Genomic DNA, 19467 nt, shown 5'->3' on the forward strand with positions numbered 1-19467 from the left:
AGGAAGACAAGGAAAGAGTGTTAAGAAATGGGGGCACATAATCAGAGAAGGCGATGGCACCCCACTCCAGTATTCTTGCCTGGAAAATCCCATGGACGGAGGAGCCTGGTAGGCTGCAGTCCATGGGGTCGCTAAGAGTCGGACACGACTGAGCGACTTCACTTTCACTTTTCACTTTCATGCATTGGAGAAGGAAATGGCAACACACTCCAGTGTTTTTGTCTGGAGAATCCCAGGGACGGGGGAGCCTGGTGGGCTGCCATCTATGGGGTTGCACAGAGTCAGACATGACTGAAGCAACTTAGCAGCAGCAGCAATTTTTATTCTCCCCAATGCACAAGATAATTCAACTGTCGAGATTTTGATCATCACCACTAAATTTATAAACATGATTTCTGCTCTAATGAAACTAACATCTTAACACTAGAGCATAAAGGAATAGATCATGTGCATCTTTTTATAAATGGTACAACCTAAAATAATAGAAATCTTCAATAATAGAAGATGTTAGAAAAATTCTTTCAAGAGATCACTGTTAGTAGAACTTTCAAAATAGCATGAAATTAAACTAACTAAATTTCAAAAAAATCTAAGGGACTCAATATAAACAAATGCATCTGTTATTTATAGTAATTGTTTAGATATAGGTAATCTGTACTCCAAATTCATCCCTGATGAAAAACAGGCCACATGCACTAGAATTCAAGTGGCACAAGGGCACAATTTTCTTTTAAACTGATATATCCCTAACGCTTAGAGCAGTTTCTAATACAATAAAAAGTGATCAATAAATTTTCTGAACTATCACTAAGTGCCTATCATCTAATAATTTGCTTAGCAGCCTAATTTCTGAGAGTTTTAACATTAAACAGGACTTTGGAGATCACCACTTTAGCCAACTAGTCATATATGTCAAGGGATGAATTAGGTGAAGGAAAAACTGCTAAAGTACGAGTCATAAACACAGGGTAATCTATACTGGCCAAATAAATTTTAAGTGTTATGGAAATCTTAGAGAGTACATCAGTAGAATTTACCCTACATTTATACAAATATCTGAGTCAGTTTCACATTTTAAGCCAAATATTAAAACCTTTCTAATACACAAAATGTCTATGCTTCATTAATTATAGTTCATAAATCTTGACTGGAAAATAACACAAACCAGATCAAACACAGGCATTTAAACTGTTCAAAGAAATATAACTTACACAGTAGTTTCAAACAATCATCCTTCTTTTTTAAGCGGTCTTTAATATCTCCAGATATGAGTACAGAATATGGACATGCCATTTCTTTTAAAAAGCCACTTATTTCAAGCTGGAAGCTTTCTAGATCATCTCTCCCTTTAAAAAAGAAGAGGCATAAAACATTTACTAAATATTTACCATATAATCTGATACTATCAAATCTACTAGTTGATTTTAATTTTATATCAATTCTAAATTTTCACTTCAACATTAAATCCTTAAATGTGTGACCAAAAATAACATTAGTTAAGCTTTAAAGTAATCAAAACATATTTCTACACATAGAAAGTGACACTTAAATTCAAGAACATAAGTATCTAATCATGAAATTATAAATCTTTTTATATTTAAATCTCTGATAAGTATCTTCCAAAGGGCTTTCCATAAAAGCAGATAATATGGAAATATTTTATGTAGTAACCGAAATATTATAGCATTATTATGGCTATAATTATTTTTGGCTTCAGAGCAAATGATTCATTTCTATTGTATTTCTATGGATTCAGATAATAAATGCAATCATCTAATTAAACCTCAGCACTTGTCCTTCTTTCATAATCGAATTACGTGGGAACTTATGTCATAAGCTCTGAATGCAGCTTATTTTACTTTACTTCAGGTGAATTCTATTAGATTTGGCAAGGAAAAAAAAAATAATTTGAAAAGTAAGAATAGCATCAGAAGGGAATGCTACTTTTATCTTCTAGCAAATGCCCAACACATTTTTATTTTCTATCAAAGACCCACAAGAATTCCAGCTACCAATAGTAATGAATTAAACAAAACTTGTAAACTAGCAGAGGAATTTTTTATAAATGTATGCCTATGTGAATCCATGTCCTGAGTTATAGGTTTGGTAATATAACTTAAATTAGGGATTACATATACTTTACGCGGAAAAAAAAAAATCTTAATTCCAAAAAAGAAGTATTCAAAAGCTAAACTTTATAATAACCAAATTCAATACTAAGTTCAAGACAGCAGATAAACAATAATTATTTATAATTTTGTATAAATTTAAGAAATAATTTTGGGTTAATCAATATGAAATTAAACAAAGATATTTAAATCACATACTGAAGTTCTTTGTATTAATGACTTTTCTGTGTACAGTGAGCACATTATAGATAAAACTATAAATCATAACCTATCATATAATTTTACTAGTAAACAGAAAAACAAAACTAAATGGCAATACCAGCTGAAGTGATACTTTCTTCCAAGTTGCACAGTGATTTTATTTGAGAGCTTAACCAAACACAGAGCTCTGAAAATTCAGGTGAAGACAGTCCACTCTCTGCTGCCTTTGTAAGCGCTTGCTCTTCTAACAGTGGTCCCTTATACCTAAAAAAGAAAATATAAAAGATTAAAACAATAAGCAAAACCCTAATACATGTAATACTTTTTAATCAAAGTCTGTTGCCTGTCTTTGTGAATAAAATATTCTTGGAACACAGACAATAAATGTATCCATGTATCTGACTGTTTCCCTGTATTTGTGACAGAGAAAGCATGACCAGCAAAACCTAAAAGTTTTACTATCTGGTTTGTTATAAAAATAGTTTGCTTGTTTCTGCTCTACATAATTAACATTTGATTTTTTTGTTTTAAAGTTTTTTAGTAAAATTATCAACCTATTTTAAGATAAATATTACATATAACAAAGTCAAACAGAGTAATAACTATATTAGTTACAGGAATAAGAAAAAAGTAACCATTAAAGGAGAACGGATGCAAATTTTAAATTTAAAAACTTAAAGCCAAAGAGGACGTATGAGATTATTTTACTCTTAACCATTTTTTATAAGTTTATACTTTTAAACATTGCTACAAAGTGTATTTGAATAGAACCTTAAATTTTCAAAGCACTTTTACATATTATCTTCATTGAGTTTGATATCAGTTTTCTTTTATTGTTCTTAGTGTACCTGAGCTTTTTTTCCCATGTTACAAACTTTTTAAGTTTTAGCACATCTGCTGGGTTTTAACCCACTGCAGTTATTTCTCATTTGATAATCAAATTGTCCTATCTCTGATTAGTGGGAGCCCATTCATGTTAGTCAATGAGTTCTCTGACTAGTTCCCAGAATTCTTTGAATATTTTTCTTGATTTCTATGATAATATGTTCTTGCCTTTTACCTGCAACCAGCCATTTCTCCAAGAAGCCCTGATTCTCTTCAATGGTATTTACTTAGAGTACATAATCTGGCAGTAAAGGTTAGTCACAGCAACTGTACCTTTTTAAGAGAAATTACATCAGGAGTTCACACTGCTATTTTCAATTCAGATTTAGAATTACAGGGTTTTTACTTATTTTGCTTTACATTTTAATCTATTTTTCTCTTACAATGAAAATTCTGGTTTCTTATGACATTTATAGAATCTTAGTATAGCAATTCACTCCAGCATTGTTGCCTGAAAAATGCTATGGACAAAGGAGCTGGTGGACTACAGTTCATGAGGGTTGCAAAGAGTCGGACACAACTCAGTGACTAAACAACAACAAATGTAAAAATAAATATAAATTACATAGTTTCAGAATAGAAAAAACAGCATTATTACTAATAAAATTACTGAAAACAATTTATATTTTTATTTCTAGAATCCATTCCAGTTCAGTTCAGTCGCTCAGTCGTGTCTGACTCTTTGCGACCCCATGAACCAGAGCACTCCAGGCCTCCCTGTCCATCACCAACTCCCAGAGTTTACCCAAACTCATGTCCATCGAGTCAGTGATGCCATCCAACCATCTCATCCTCTCTCATCCCCTTCTCCTCCTGCCCTCAATCTTTCCCAGCATCAGGGTCTTTTCAAATGAGTCAGCTCTTCGCATGAGGTAGCCAAAGTATTGGAGTTTCAGCTTCACCATCAGTCCTTCCAATGAACACCCAGGACTGATCTCCTTTAGGATGGACTGGTTGGATCTCCTTGCAGTCCAAGGGACTCTCCAGAGTCTTCTCCAACACCACAGAATTCTTCGGTGTATAGAAAAACAATTTCTTTCCATGTGATTAAATCCTACACAATATATTGACAGATTTTTTCCATTTTGCTTTTTTTAAAAGAGATTTGTCTTATGTTTTGATTTCATCCTAGGTTTGCTTTATCATTATGTAAAATGTTTATATGGCTTCAATGTCAAAAACTACACCTGGTGTGTTCAGACAAATCCAGCTTGTAAACTTAATGCTCTTCCCTCTGCTCTGTTTCCTCCCTTCCTCACAGGAAATCACATGTATTAATTTGGGGTGTCAAACCATGTTTTAATATATATATATACACACACACACACACACACACACACACACACACACACTGAGTGCTTAGTCACTCAGTTGCATCTGACTCTTTGCTACCCCATGGGCTGTAGCCCACCAGGCTCTTCTGTCCATGGGATTTCCAGACAAGAATACTGAAGAAGGTGACCATTTCCTTCTCCAGGGGATTTTCCTGACTCAGGGATCAAACCCACATCTCCTGCAGCTCCTGCACTGGCAGGCGGATTCTTTACCACTGTACCACCTGGGAGTCCATACATGCATGCACCCACACAAATATGTATTTGTTTAGATAAAAGGCAGCCTACTATCTGCTTGATTCCTTTTTTTAACATATATACATGTACACATATATCTATATATATATTAGAAATCAGAGATACTCTTCAATCATATTTATGGTTGTATAGTACTCCACTGTCTGGATGTACCATATTTTATTTGCTATCCCCCCACTGAAGGATAGTTTGTTTTTTTGTAGTGCTCTGCTATTATCAAAAATCAGGCAAAGAAAAAAAAATCGGGCAAATTTTTGTCACTGTGTATCTGGGATAGATTCCTAGAGGTGCAATTGTTGGATCAAAGGGTAAATGGGTATGTAACTTTGCTGGATACTATAAAGTTTTCCTATACAAAGATTATACAATTAAAATACAAGAATATCCATTACCCATAACTCACCCAAGTTGCCAAACATTTGGATAGTTGACCATATGGTTATCTCAATATAGTTTTAATTTACATTTCTCTTATGGCAAGACTGTACTCTTTTCATACGTTTAAAGGCCATTTGCATTTCTTTTTCTCTGAATTCTCTGGTCATATCTTAGGAAGGGTTTTTTCAAGTCCCCATTTTGCAGATAAGAAATTAGGGCTTAATGAAGTTAGGATACCTGCCTTATGCAGCAGGCCAGAAGAATATTACAATCATCCACTCTTTACAGTAATGCTTTTAGTTAATGTTATCTTAATTCTGGCTTCCCAGGTGGCTCTAGTAGTAAAGAACCTGCCTGCCAAGGAAGCAGAACAAGAGACGTGGGTTCACTCCCTGGGTTGGAAAGATCCTCTGGAGAAGGAAATGGCAACCCACTTCAATATTCTTGCCTGTAGGATCCCCATGGACAGAAGAGCCTGGCGGGCTACAATCCATCAGATCACAAAGTCAGACACAACTGAGCAACTAACACTATACTACAGAAGGTAATATCAGAAGATAAGTGATGACATTGTTTTAAAACCAGATTTGACCCAAAATGCTCCATGTGAACTCGAACTTCTGTCCACACTAATAGGGAAACAAAGTAAATCACCTGGCCAGGCAGTGCAGTCGGCTAGCACTAGACCACCTCTCTGTTCCTCTAACCAAGACCGGTTCCCCTGGTGTTACCTTTCTACCATGACTTACAGAGCCTCTCATTCAGATTTCATAGTAAACATCTTGTTTCTCCCTACTTGCTTTCATTTCTGCAATAAAGCAACAATCATGAGCTCTCAAAAAAAATTAACTAATTATTGGTGATGTTACTTTTACTGAAATGCCAATTGTAAAATTCAACAAAAATTTACTAAATCACCCAAAATACTAAATCTTGAATACACAATCCTTAATGCCTCAGCTCATTAAAACAGGCAAAAGTAAAAAAGAAAAATAAATGCATTTAACATGAATAGTTAATAACTATCATACTCATAATAGCAACTAACATTTATAAACTAATCTTAGGCCAGTGCTACATGCTGTATGTATATTAACACAATTATAATAATATCCTATAAGAGACGTATTATCATGCCCAGTTTGTTCTATCAATTGTTCAATTAGGAAAGTACCACTCTAATTCCAAACACTGGAGACAACTCCCCTATGCCTAGACTCCCCCAGGGCCATACACAGTGGAACCATAGTTGCTGATCTGACACTACTTAAAGCTGGGTGAACCAAATTCAGTCCAATAGGGCCACTGGCAGATCTTCAAAAGGACAGAGTCAAGGTCTAAATTACTTTTTTTTCTATTTTCATAAGCCAACATATAAAATACGAGACCCCTTTTTCCCCTCGTCATTTACTCACCCTCCTGGCTTGTCTCTGATTCAGCTCTCCACTTCTTCCTATTTTCCAAACTCTTCTGCTATGTTCCATCCATAAAGAACAACTCTCCTATTCTGTCAATGTCTTCTCAGAAAGATTTATAACCACTACTCCGAGCTTTGGGTATTTCTCTCGTAAGTGCCCAAACGTCAAACAGTGGGGTTTTTGTGCTCCTTGCTTCCCAATACAGCATCCATATCACTCACTGCTCCCTATCATCTTTTTTTAAATTGAAAAGTTGTTTTACAATGTTGTGTTAGTTTTAGACGTACAACAAAGTGATTCAGCTATATGTACAAACATATCTTTCTATTCAGATTCTTTTCCCATATAAATTTTTATAAAATATTGAGTATAGTTCCCTGTGCCATACAGTAGGTCCCTGTTTAGTTTATAGATATAATTCCTAATTTATCCCTACCCCCAACATCTTTCCCCTTTGGCAACCATACGTTTGTTTTCTATATCCTGTGGGTCTGTTTTGTATGTAAGTTCATTTTTGTATCACTTATATCATTGCACATATAAGCAATACTGTATGATATTTATCATTGACTGGCTTATTTCACTTAATTTCTAGGTTCATCCATGTTGTGTAAATGGCATTATTTCACTCTTTTACATACAGAGTATATATACAGAGAGAATATACAGAGTAATATTCCACTGTATAAATACACCACATCTTTATCCCTTTCCTCTGTCAATGTACATTTAGGTTGCTTCCCTATCGTGGCTATTATAAATAGTGCTGCAATGAACACTGCAATTCATATATCTTTTCAATTATGGTTTTCTCCAGATGTGTGCCCAGGAGTGGGAATGCAGGATCATATGGAAGTTCTATTTTTTAAGGAACCTCCATACTGTTCTCCATAATGGCTTTAACAATTTACATCCCCACCAACAGTGTATGAGGGTTCCCTTTTCTCCACATCCTCCCCAGCATTTATTACTTGTAGACTTTTTGAAGATGGCCATTCTGACCAGTGTGAGGTGACACTTCATTGTAGCTTTTACATTTCTCCAATAATTAACAACATTGAGCATTTTTTCACGTACTTTTTGGTCATGTGTATGTCTTCTCTGGAGAAATGTCTACTTAGATCTTCTGCCTGTTTTCTGATTGACTCCATTTTCTCATATCTCCTGCTCTCTCCACTGGGCTCAGGCCCATCAGACGTGCCACACTCTTCTCTCACGGTTTTCATTGATCAATCTCTTGGACACTCGTCAACATTCCCTGTGCTCAGTTTCCTCTCCATTCCTATTGTTTTTCAGTGATACTGAGTTTCTTCAAAATCCATATGTATATCCTTTCTAATACCCTGAGTTCTCAGCCTCTTTTCCAACCTTTGCCACTACACAATCACTTGGAACTAAATCACATCCAAAATCACTAATCTGAACAAGTCACTCCCTGACCACAGCCTACTTATTCTACCTTCCAACTTGCTCTTTTGACCACACTTGATACCATCTCTACTTCTGTTTCTATGGTTCCTCTGTATTCTCTGTATTTACTAGCTCCTGGCTGTCTTCACTTTCTTCCTTGTCCAACTGAGATTCCAAAGTGTATCATTTTATTTTATTGCTCAATAAATACTTATCAGTGAATCATCAATATCATCATCTCCTTCAGCTCTAGTATCTAATCCAATTAATCACTAAGACCAGTAATGTGTACAGGCGTACAGACTCTTTGAGACCCCATGGATTGTAGCCTGTCTGGCTCCTCTGTCCATGAAACTTTCCAGGCAAGAATACTGGAATGCGTTGCCATTTCCTACTTTTTCCTGACCCAGGGATCAAACCTGTGTTTCCAGCATTCAGGCAGATTCTTTACCACGGTGCCACCTGGGGAGCCCAAGACCAGTAATGTACTTCTTTCTATATCTACTGCCACTAAGTAACCATCACTTCTTGACTAGACTACTAAAAAATTCTCCAATCTATTCTCTACCATGCTGACAGAACTTTTTAAACTAGACATCTAAACACTCCCCTTTTTAAGTTTATTAATCATGTTGCACTTCTGTTATGACAAAGAACAAAATCCACAACATGGCCTAAAAGGTGCTGCAAGCCCTGTTCCTCATCTAAATCTCATCAATCCAGTCTTCAACACTGGTCCTTGCTCTCTGCCCTCCAGCAGTATCAGCCTACTTCAAGTTCCCTTTTTTGACTCTCAACTGCCTGGCCCTATGCCTACCTCTGTGCACTCTGTGCTTTGAACCTTTCTTCATTCATTCACCCATCCATTCAACCACTATTTATTGAACCAGACCTGACTGTAAGATGGTCTGAGGAACAAAACAGGTAAAGCACCTGTTCTCCTGGAGCTGATTTTTGTGTATTAGCGGGTGGAGAGGGTGGATGTTCAAGAGACAATAACAAATGTGCAGGAAAAGATAATCTGGAATAGGGATAAAGGCTGTGAAGAAAAACAGGATTATGGCCGAGGAAGAATCTATCTTGCATGCATTTATTCTCATGCCTTTAAGTATTAACATCATTCCAGGAGCTTTCACAGCACTCACCACTCTGAATTGCAAACACCAGTAGACTATACACTCCACGACTAGTTAAGCTACTAGGAGTTTCAGAAAACTCTTTTTCCTTGGCCCAGCACGTAAAATACACATTAGTGAATACAGGTTAACATCAAATTAATTAATATGTTGTTAATGAATGGAAGAAACGGTTGGATGGATGGATTCACACTGAATTAAAACTCTTTCTCTGGTCAAGGAAGCAGGAGTGATTTGCCCCGGGGCCCTAATTAAGCCACATGTTGTACGAGGCAGGAGACAACAGCTGCACTCTAGACTTCCAGAGCCTCTCAAAAATACCCCCCGCGGGGCAGCGACACTTTCTCCCAAAGGGATGCTGCCAGCCAGGCCCCTCCGCGCCTTCGCCGTGGGTCCCCGTTGCTGAGTTTCGAAACAAGGAGTTCGGGAAAGGGGGCCACGCGCCCTAGCTTTTCAGGCCTGCTCCACCCCCCAAACGGATTTCTCTCCCGCCTCCCTCTTAACTCCGTCGGCGCCGGAGGCAGTGAGGCAGGGAAGGAGGCCTGCACAAAGCCTCAGGAGCCCATCGGGAGGCCCACATAGGGGAGACTGCGGCGTCCACGGGGAGAGACAGCTTACGTTTTCCAGGGAAAGGCGATCCCAGGACTACTCACCCCAGCGCCTCTAGTGTGTCCAGCACGTCCCCCTCCATCGTAGGTTCGGGACCCGGATCCGGCCCTCTCATGGTCCTTCGGCCCGAGGCTGTTCCACACTCTAAGGAGCCCGCCGGAAACCGGTGCCGCGGTCCCAAGGTTCCGGCCGGATCTCAACCTGAACTGCCTAGGAAGGGTATACAAACGTTCCTGACCTGCAGACAGTTGGCTGTTCTGCCTAAAACGACTTTATATACACATACTATAATAGCTTTTTAAAATGATATCAACAACAAATAGTAGTAATAAAAAGGCTTGAGTTGTGTCTTATCAAACATCGTTATTCTACCCAAGTTGTTTTTGACGGATCAGATTCCTGCCCTCTTTTTATAAAAAATTCTGAAATAAAATATTACCTTGAGCTAAAATTGTACGGAATATCATGTGCCTACACAAATAATTTTTAATTCAAATACACAATAAAGCTCCAACTTTAAAGAAGAAATAAAAACAAGGAGATATATGACAAAATGTTGTTTCATTATGTAACATAGATCAAAGAAATGATCAGATACTTGCATCTATCTGTAGAATCCTCTTCAACACATGCAGACTATGTGTTGCACAGCTGAAAAAATATAGGTGAGTGTGAGACTTCCCTGGTGGTCCAGTGACTAAGACTCCCTGCCCTTAATGCAGGGAGCCCGGGTTCAATCCCTGGTCAGGGAACTAGAGCCCATAGGTCACAACTAAAAAACAAACAGTATTCCCTCTGTATACTATTTATGGAGAATTCAGTGTCTATCTAAAGGATACAAAAATATTTTAAGGCTCATAAGAGAGAGTCAGCATAGAGCATAAAATCATTAACAGCTGTATCTCCCAAATAAATATCCAAATAAACACACAACAATTTATCCTTTTAAAGGACTATCCCAAGCCTTACAGAATGGTATAACATCCTTGGCCCTAGTCCACTGAAGTCAGTTATGTTCTCACCTACCTAATCATTGTTACTAATAAAGAGCTTGGCAATAAATTTGTAAAACCCAGAGAGAAGTTTACCCATAATAATGACTCTTCTTCTGTGACAACCTGAAGGGGTGGGATGGGGTGGAAGGTGGGAGGAAGGCTCAGTAGGGAGGGGATATATGTGTACCTATGGTTGATCCATGTTGATGTATGGCAGAAACCAACACAGTATTATAATTACCCTTCAATTAAAAATAAATTTTAAAAAATAATGACTCCTCTACCATATACCCAGTTTTAAGTATAAAATTATTTGCAGGTTAGTGGTTAAGAATCTGCCTTCCAATGCAGGGGAAGCAGTTTGATCCCTGGTCAGGAACTAAGATCCCACATGCCACCCAGTAACTAAGTCCACACAACTACTGAGCCTTGGCACCTAGAGAGAGACCTTGTGCCACAACCAAGACCACCATGCGTGCTCAGTAGCATCCGACTCTTTGCAACCCTATGGACTGTAGCCCACCAGGCTCCTCTGTCCATGGAATTTTCCAGGCAAGAATACTGGAGTGGGCTGCCATTTCCTTCTGCAGGTGATCTTCCTGACCCAAGAATCGAACTCACATCTCCTGCATCACAGGAGGATTCTTTACTGCTGAGCCACTAGGGAAGTCAATCGAGACCAGATGCAGTCATAAATACTTTTTTTAATAAAAGACCGAAATCATAAAAAGTATGTTCTCTTACATTAGAATTAAACAGTGAATCAATAAAAAAAAGAAAATTTTTAAAAATCCCCAACATTTAATGCTCAGAATTTAAACAATGCACTACTTCTGAATAATCAGATTAAACTAGGAATTAAACTAGAAAAAAATGGATATGAGAAAATATTTTTGAACTGAATAACCATAAAAATACCATGTGAAGGATGCAGATAGACCCATACTTAAAAGAAAATATATAACGTTAAATGCACATATTAGAAGATTTTTCAATTTCAAAAGATTGAAAATTAATTATCTAAGCATCAATTGCAAGGTGAAAAGCAAAACAATTATATCCAAAGAAACAGAAGTGAGAGAAAATACAATAAAGAAATGAAGATAAATTTGCGTCTTTTTGCAGACTAAAGGTATTGACAAACCTTTAGCCAAGCTGATCAGGAAAAAATAAATAAATACAAAAGAAGAAGCAAACAACCATTATTAGGAATGAAAAAGAGGACACAGGTACTTCATCATCAGTTATGAGATAGTTAAAGGATGTTATGAATAATTTCATGCCAATAAATTTGAACATTTAAAGTTGATAAATTCCTTGAGAAACACTGTTTAACAAAAATGATACAAGGGAATTTTTTTAAATGAATAGTTTATATCTGTTAAAGAATGACAAATTAAAAACCACCAACAAAAAATGCTCCAAGCCCAAAGCGTTTTCCTGATTTTTCCAAATACTTAAAAAAGAAATAACACCAATCTTATATAAATTTTTCCAGAGACTAGAAAAACATGGAGTATTTTGCAATGCTTTTTCTGAGGACAACATTATCTTTAAAAAAATCAATACGAACATTATTAAAAAGAATTTATAGACCAGTTCCTCTCATGAAAAGATGGCTGCACTTACACAGCCACTTGAGTGTGACAAAGCCACCGCTGTAGTTCAGGCCTCTTCAATACATGGTGCTGGACCAATGGGATATCCGAATCATGGCCTCTACCTCATGCTATCATCAACACAAAAATCAAGAAACGATCTATTTTAAGGAATGGAAGAGCATTTTATTCAAGCCAAGCAGAGGACCATAGCCTGGGAGACACAGATGCAAGAAGCACTTGAATTGTGTTCACACCTGACTACCACAAAAAAGGGGAGGCTTATATAGGCAAAGACCACCAAGTTATAGAAGTCGTTTTTCAGGAAGTAGGATTGGAGTTGGCAAGAAGAATGCTTGTTAAGCAAGGTTAGTTGGTATCCAAAATAGCTGCACAGTTTCAGGGAAAGATTTTGAGACCAGAAGGTTGCAGCTGGCAGCTGCTGGCAGATACTGCTTTGAAAATGGCTGGTGGTATCCTTGACTGTGACACAGATCAGAAAATTCAAGTTCTCAGTAATGCAGGAACATGTTTGAAAACACATCCACAATGGCCATCAAGCTCCATTTTGGATGACAAAACCCCAGTTACCCCATTTAATTTTTAATTGATCTTAAATATGTTGTCATTGAATTCTTTCCTTTAGAAGCACTGATGATCCATTTTATTCTTGTTAGGTCCTTTCATTGCCAAAATAGCTAATAACCTGCTCCAGATCCATTGAGTTCCTCAGGGCTGGGATGGATTTGGTCCAGGAAATTTGCATTGCAAGGAAGAGGGACAAAAAGAGTACATTCCAGGCTGGGGTCCCATTTGAGCACACAGATCTCAGGGATATGGTCTCAAGCAGGTTATGTTTTGATTACCATCAAAGTTAGATGATCCCTTGGGGATGTAATTGAAACCACACACCTCATTTTGGGACTTGAACACAGTCACACTTCAGATGACTTGAACCCACAATCTCAGCTGAAATCACACACCTGGTCTCAGGACTTAATAAAGCTCAGGGTTTTTGTGTTACAACACAGAAGGAATTCTGTGAGAGCCAAAGTTCTAGACAAAGAGTAGACTTATTAATACAGGACACTTGTGAAGGATACCAGTGGGCAGGCAAGGCTGCTCTAAGTGGTAAACCAGGCATATTTAGAGAGAGACACATTCCATAGACAGAGCGAAGTCTCTTTCAAAAGGTGAGAGCGGCCCTAGGAGACACCACACTCTGTAAGTGTGGGCCACCTCAGAAAGCAAGGAGCCCCAGGATGTGGAGGGTGGTTAGTTTTTATGGGGTGAGTAATTTCATAGGCTGATAAGAGGGAGGATTATTCCAACTATTTGAAGGAAGGGGTGGAAATTTCCAGGAATTTGGCCACCACTCACCTCTTGGTCTTTCGTGGTCAGCCTCAGAACTGTCATGGTGCCTGTGGTGTGTCATTTAGCTAACATATTACAGTGAGTGTATGATGAGGCTCAAGGTCTACAGAAGGCGATTCTTCTGCCATCTTGGACCTAATTGGTTTTAACCAGTTTTTGTCATATTCTCAATAGTTGTGTCATTCTCTTAATGGTTTTGCCCTACCCTGTTCCCTTGTCTCGTTCCCTCTTCAGAGATTTTACTCCCATAATTGTATGGGAAACAGAGAGGTGACAGACGGTGTCTCCTATAGCTGCTTCAAGGCTAAGCAGGGGCATTTACCCTACCTATCAGGGAGTAAAAACCTCTGGATACCTGCTTTACAGGCCCCAAGAGCAGAACAGCTCCTTGTGTTAAGTCTGTATGGGCTGGAATCCTTGCATAAACATCCTTTTTATGCAGAACTATTGTAACTGCTTCTATAGTCTTCCTATGAATTGTTTTGAAGATGAAGCACTTTTGCAACAGCATCAGAATACAATATAACTGTCCATAAATTACAAGGCTTAAAAGGCATGGTTAAACATCTGGTTACAAAATAATCAATAAAGAAACTTGGTTACAGTAACCAAAATTACAACTGATCACATTTAACAGAGTTTGGGCTTGGGAAAGTAATTTAAAGATATAATATTTGTTTATATAGGCTTCTCGGCCTGAATTTTCTCTCTCTGGAAATAGGAGTGTCCTTCTACTTCCAGATGTGGGGTGTACCTTTCACGTGGCAGATTTATTTCCTGCTTTCAGGGAGACAGAAAGGAGGATGAGAGTGGCCCTCTTGCATTGGCTGTTTGTTAAGTAATTTTAATTCAAAATAATCAATATGCCATTGAGGCATATTTTGGGGTAGCCTACTTATGGGCTTCCCTTGTGGCTCAGCTGGTAAAGAATCTACCTACAATGTGGGAGAGACCTGGGTTTGATCCCTGGGTTTGGAAGATCCCCTGGAGAAGGGAAAGGCTACCCACTCCAGTATTCTGCCCTGGAAAATTCCATGGACAATCTATGGGATCACAAAGAGCTGGACACAACTCTCACACGCTAGTAAAGTGATGCTTAAAATTCTCCAAGCCAGGCTTCAACAATACATGAACCATGAACTTCCAGATGTTCAAGCTGGTTTTAGAAAAGGCAGAGGAACCAGAGATCAAATTGCCAACATCTGCTGGATGATCACAAAGGCAAGAGAGTTCCAGAAAAACATCTACTTCTGTTTTATTGACTATGCCAAAGCCTTTGACTGTGTGGATCACAATAAACTGTGGAAAATTCTGAAAGAGATGGGAATACCAGACCACCTGACCTGCCTCTTGAGAAACCTATATGCAGGTCAGGAAGCAACAGTTAGAACTGGACATGGAACAACAGACTGGTTCCAAATAGGAAAAGGAGTACGTCAAGGCTCTATATTGTCACCCTGCTTATTTAACTTGTATGCAGAGTACATCATGAGAAACGCTGGGCTGAAAGAAGCACAAGCTGGAATCAAGATTGCCGGGGGAAATATCAGTAACCTCAGATATGCAGATGACACCACCCTTATGGCAGAAAGTGAAAAAGAACTAAAGAGCCTCTTGATGAAAGTGAAAAAGGAGAGTGAAAAAGTTGGCTTAAAGCTCAACACTCAGAAAACAAAGATCATGGCATCTGGTCCCATCACTTCATGGGAAATGGATGGGAAACAGTGGCTGACTTTCTTTTTGGGGCTCCAAAATCACTGCAGATGGTGATTGCAGCCATGAAATTAAAAGACGCTTACTCCTTGGAAGGAAAGTTATGACCAACCTAGACAGCATATTAAAAAGCAGAGACATTACTTTGTCAACAAAGGTCCGTCTAGTCAAGGCTATGGTTTTTCCAGTGGTCATGTATGGATGTGAGAGTTGGACTGTGAAGAAGGCTGAGCGCCGAAGAATTGATGCTTTTGAACTGTGGTGTTGGAGAAGACTCTTGAGAGTCCCTTGGAGTGCAAGGAGATCCAACCAGTCCATCCTAAAGGAAATCAGTCCTGGATGTTCATTGGAAGGACTGATGAAGCTGAAACTCCAATACTTCTGCCACCTGATGCAAAGAGCTGACTCATTGGAAAAGACCCTGATGCTGGGAAAGATTGAAGGCAGGAGGAGAAGGCGACAACAGAGGATGAGATGGTTAGATGGCATCATTGACTCGATGGACATGGGTTTGGGTGGACTCTGGGAGTTGGTGATGGACAGGGAGGCCTGGCGTTCTACGGTTCATGGGGTCACAGAGAGTCAGACACAACTGAGCAACTGAACTGAACTGAGCGACTTTCACTTTCACTTAGGTCCACAATAGCGCCATCTTCTAAAACATTTCTAAAAGTTTGACATATTAAAAGCTGAGCTGGTAACTGTGAAGAAACAATGGTTTAGAAGAGCCCTCCATTTGTCTGAACCAGTTTTTAGTTCTTAGAATAGGTCAGTTTAGTTAAATAGTTACCTCTCATTTTCTAGAGGAGGAAATGGCAACACACTCCCACACTGCAGTATTCTTGCCTGGAAAATCTCACTGACAGAGGAGCCTGGTGGTCCAGAGAGTTGTAAAAAAGTCTGACATGACTGAACAACTAAGGACTACATCTCACTGTAGGAGGTGATGAATAACTGGGCTCCCAAAACTAGGCCCATGGTGCAAACAGTCAGGTATTTAACAAGCGGCACTTTCCTGGAAATAAAAGAAAAACAAAGGTTCATAATTGGAGCAACTTATAAACCAGTTTCTGGGTCCAAGAGACAGTCAATTAAGATTTCTAGATGTCAGAGTGAAAGCTTCCTTTGCAGTTTGAAATGCCGCTAATGATGTCATCAGGTGTTCAAGTAAACTTTCTGAAGTGGCTCATAAGGACTGTTTAAATATGAGCTGTGGCAAGTTCTCTGAAGTTTGTATCAAGTTATTTAGCTTCAGGAAAAGGGCTTAGTTTGAGAGTTCTGAATTTTGGAGAAATCAGGGAGAAAAAGAAAAATGTTTCAATTCTGCTTACAAGGTTTTAATTTACTAAATTGTTTTAAGTTTTAAAAAAAATTTTCCTTGTATCTGGGAAAAAAAGGATTAAAAATTAGTAATATTTTAGACCAAATCATAAAAAATTATAACCATATTTATCAATTCATTCCATCTCATGTAATTAATTCTTCTGCTTGAGTGCAGTTTTTTTATTAGTTCCACTGGCCTTGTCTGATGATTGAAGGTGATAGGAACAGTTATAATTTCAAGAAGTTTGCAAGATTTTTGTTAAAGCTTTCATGATTTGCCTGGTGAAGTGGAAGCTATAATCACTGGATATTGTGAAAGGTATACCAAGTAGAAAATACATTTTTTTAAAAGTTTCTTTGGCATCAACATATATGTACCTAATATGGGAGAATGCAAACTTATAAAAATAAATATTAAATACACAAAGGGAGAAACTGATGGGAATATAGCAGGAGACTTTAACACACCACTGGATAGATCTTCTAGAAAGAAAATCAATATGGCAATACAGATCCTAAATGATACAATAGAACAGTTTGATTTAGTTGACATTTTCAGGATACTACACCCCCTGCCCCGAAAAAAAAACCCCATAATACACATTCTTTCAAGTGTACATGGAATATTCCCTAGGATTGACCCCATGCTGCTGCTGCTAAGGCACTTCAGTCATGTCCGACTCTATGTGACCTCATAGATGGCAGCCCACCAGGCTCCCCTGTCCCTGGGATTCTCCAGGCAAGAACACTGGAGTGGGTTGCCATTTCCTTCTCCAATGCATGAAAGTGACAAGTGAAAGTGAAGTCGCTTAGTCATGTCCAACTCTTCGCGACCCCATGGACTGCAGCCTACCAGGCTCCTCCATCCATGGGATTTTCCAGGCAAGAGTACTGGAGTGGGGTGCCATTGACCCCATACTAGGGCACAAAACTAACCTCAAAAAATGTAAGAGGATAGAAATTATTTCAAACATTTTCTCTGGCCACAATGGCATGAAACTAGAAATCAATCACAGGAAAAGAAATGAGAAAAAAACCCAATTACATAGGTCCTAAACAAAATGCTACTAAAAGACCAATGGGTCAACAAGGACATCAAAAAGAAATCAAAAAATACCTGGAGACAAATGACAATGAAAACACAACCATAGAAAATCTATGGGATGTATCAAAAGAAGTTCTTAGAATTAAAGCTTAGGAGTTCATAGTAATATAGGCCTTCCTCAGAAAGTAAGAAAAAATAAAAAACTTAACATACAACCTAAAAGAATTAGAAAAAAGAACAAACAAAACTAAAGTCAGAAAAAGGAAATAAAAATTAATAAAGATCAGGGAGGAGATAAAGAAATAGAAATTAAAAAACAATAGAAAACAAAAATCAATAAAACTAAGAGCTGGCTCTTTGAAAGGGTAAGCAAAATTGACAAACCTCTGGCCAGGCTCAGCAAGAAGGAAACAGAAATCAAATAAATAAAATAAAATATGAAAAAGGATAAATCTCAACTGACAGTATGCCAAAACATGACAACAGATTTGATAAAATAGAAGAAATAGACAACTTTCTAAAATCATACAAACCACCAAAATTAAAACAAGAAGAAATAGATAATTTGAATAGACTAATAACTAAAAATGAAACCTATAACTTAAAAGAAAAACTCCCTACAAACAGAAGTCCGGACCCAGATAGCTTCATGGTGAATTTTACCAAACATACAAAGAGGAACCTATACTGATCCTTCTCAAACTCGTCCAAAAGATTAGAGAAGAGAGAATACTCCCAAAGACATTCTATGAAGCCACCAACACCCTGATACCAAAACCAGACAAAGATATTGCCAAGTAAAAACAGTATAGGCCTATATTTTTGATGAATATAGATGCAAAAACTCTCAACAAAATATTAGTAAACCAAATCCAACAACACATAAAAAAAATCATACACCATGACCAAGTAAGATTCATCTCGAGTTCACGAGGAAGGCTCAACATAGGCAAATCAGTCAATGTAACACACCACAGCAATAAAAGTCAAAAACACATGATCATCTTAGGAGATGCAGAAAAAGCATTCGACAAAATTCGACATCCAGTCATGATAAAGACTCCTACCAAAGTGGGTATAGAAGGAATATATCTCAACATATGAAAGCCATTTATGACAAACCCACATCCAATATAATATTCAATGCTAAAAGTCTTCCCACTAAAATCTGGGACAAAGGATGTGCACTATTACCACTTCTATTCAAAATAGTAAGGCAATCAGACATAAAAAAGAAATAAAATGGTGCTTGCTTCGGCAGCACATATACTAAAATTGGAACAATACAGAGAAGATTAGTATGGCCCCTGTGCAAGAATGACATGCAAATTCATGAAGCGTTCCATATTTTTTAAAAAGGAACACATTTGAGTCAGTTCTGATGAGGTGGATGAACTTAGAACCTATTATACAGAGTGAAGTGAGTCAGAAAGAGAAAGATAAATATAGTATTCTAACGCACATATACGGAATCTAGAAAAATGGTTCTCAAGAATTTATTTACAGGGCAGCAATGGAGAAACAAACATAGAGAACAGACTTATAGCCATGGGGAGAGGGGAGGAGAGGATGAGATGTATGGAGAGAGAAACATGGAAACTTACATTACTGTATGTAAAATAGATAGCCAACGGGAATTTGCTGTATGTCTCAACTTCCCT

At 37.9% G+C, this 19467-nt stretch overlaps 1 protein-coding gene and 1 non-coding gene across 2 annotated transcripts in view; one reads left to right on the forward strand and one right to left on the reverse strand.

Annotated features, from left to right (window-relative positions):
• FAM98B (family with sequence similarity 98 member B) overlaps window positions 1-9908 on the reverse strand; it is a 33242-nt gene extending 23334 nt beyond the window's left edge. The window contains exons 1-3 of the mRNA XM_005888928.3: window positions 9803-9908; window positions 2449-2594; window positions 1212-1346 (exon numbers count right to left, since the gene is read on the reverse strand). Coding sequence (XP_005888990.3) covers window positions 1212-1346; window positions 2449-2594; window positions 9803-9873 — 352 coding nt within the window. The 5' untranslated portion in view covers window positions 9874-9908. The remainder of the gene's footprint in view (window positions 1-1211; window positions 1347-2448; window positions 2595-9802) is intronic.
• Window positions 9909-19051: 9143 nt separating this feature from the next.
• On the forward strand, window positions 19052-19158 carry LOC138989662 (U6 spliceosomal RNA). The gene has a single exon (XR_011465909.1). It is a non-coding gene; the product is annotated as a U6 spliceosomal RNA (small nuclear RNA).
• Window positions 19159-19467: the final 309 nt, after the last annotated feature.

Source organism: Bos mutus, chromosome 10 (assembly GCF_027580195.1).
Source record: "Bos mutus isolate GX-2022 chromosome 10, NWIPB_WYAK_1.1, whole genome shotgun sequence".
Classification (NCBI taxonomy): domain Eukaryota; kingdom Metazoa; phylum Chordata; class Mammalia; order Artiodactyla; family Bovidae; genus Bos; species Bos mutus.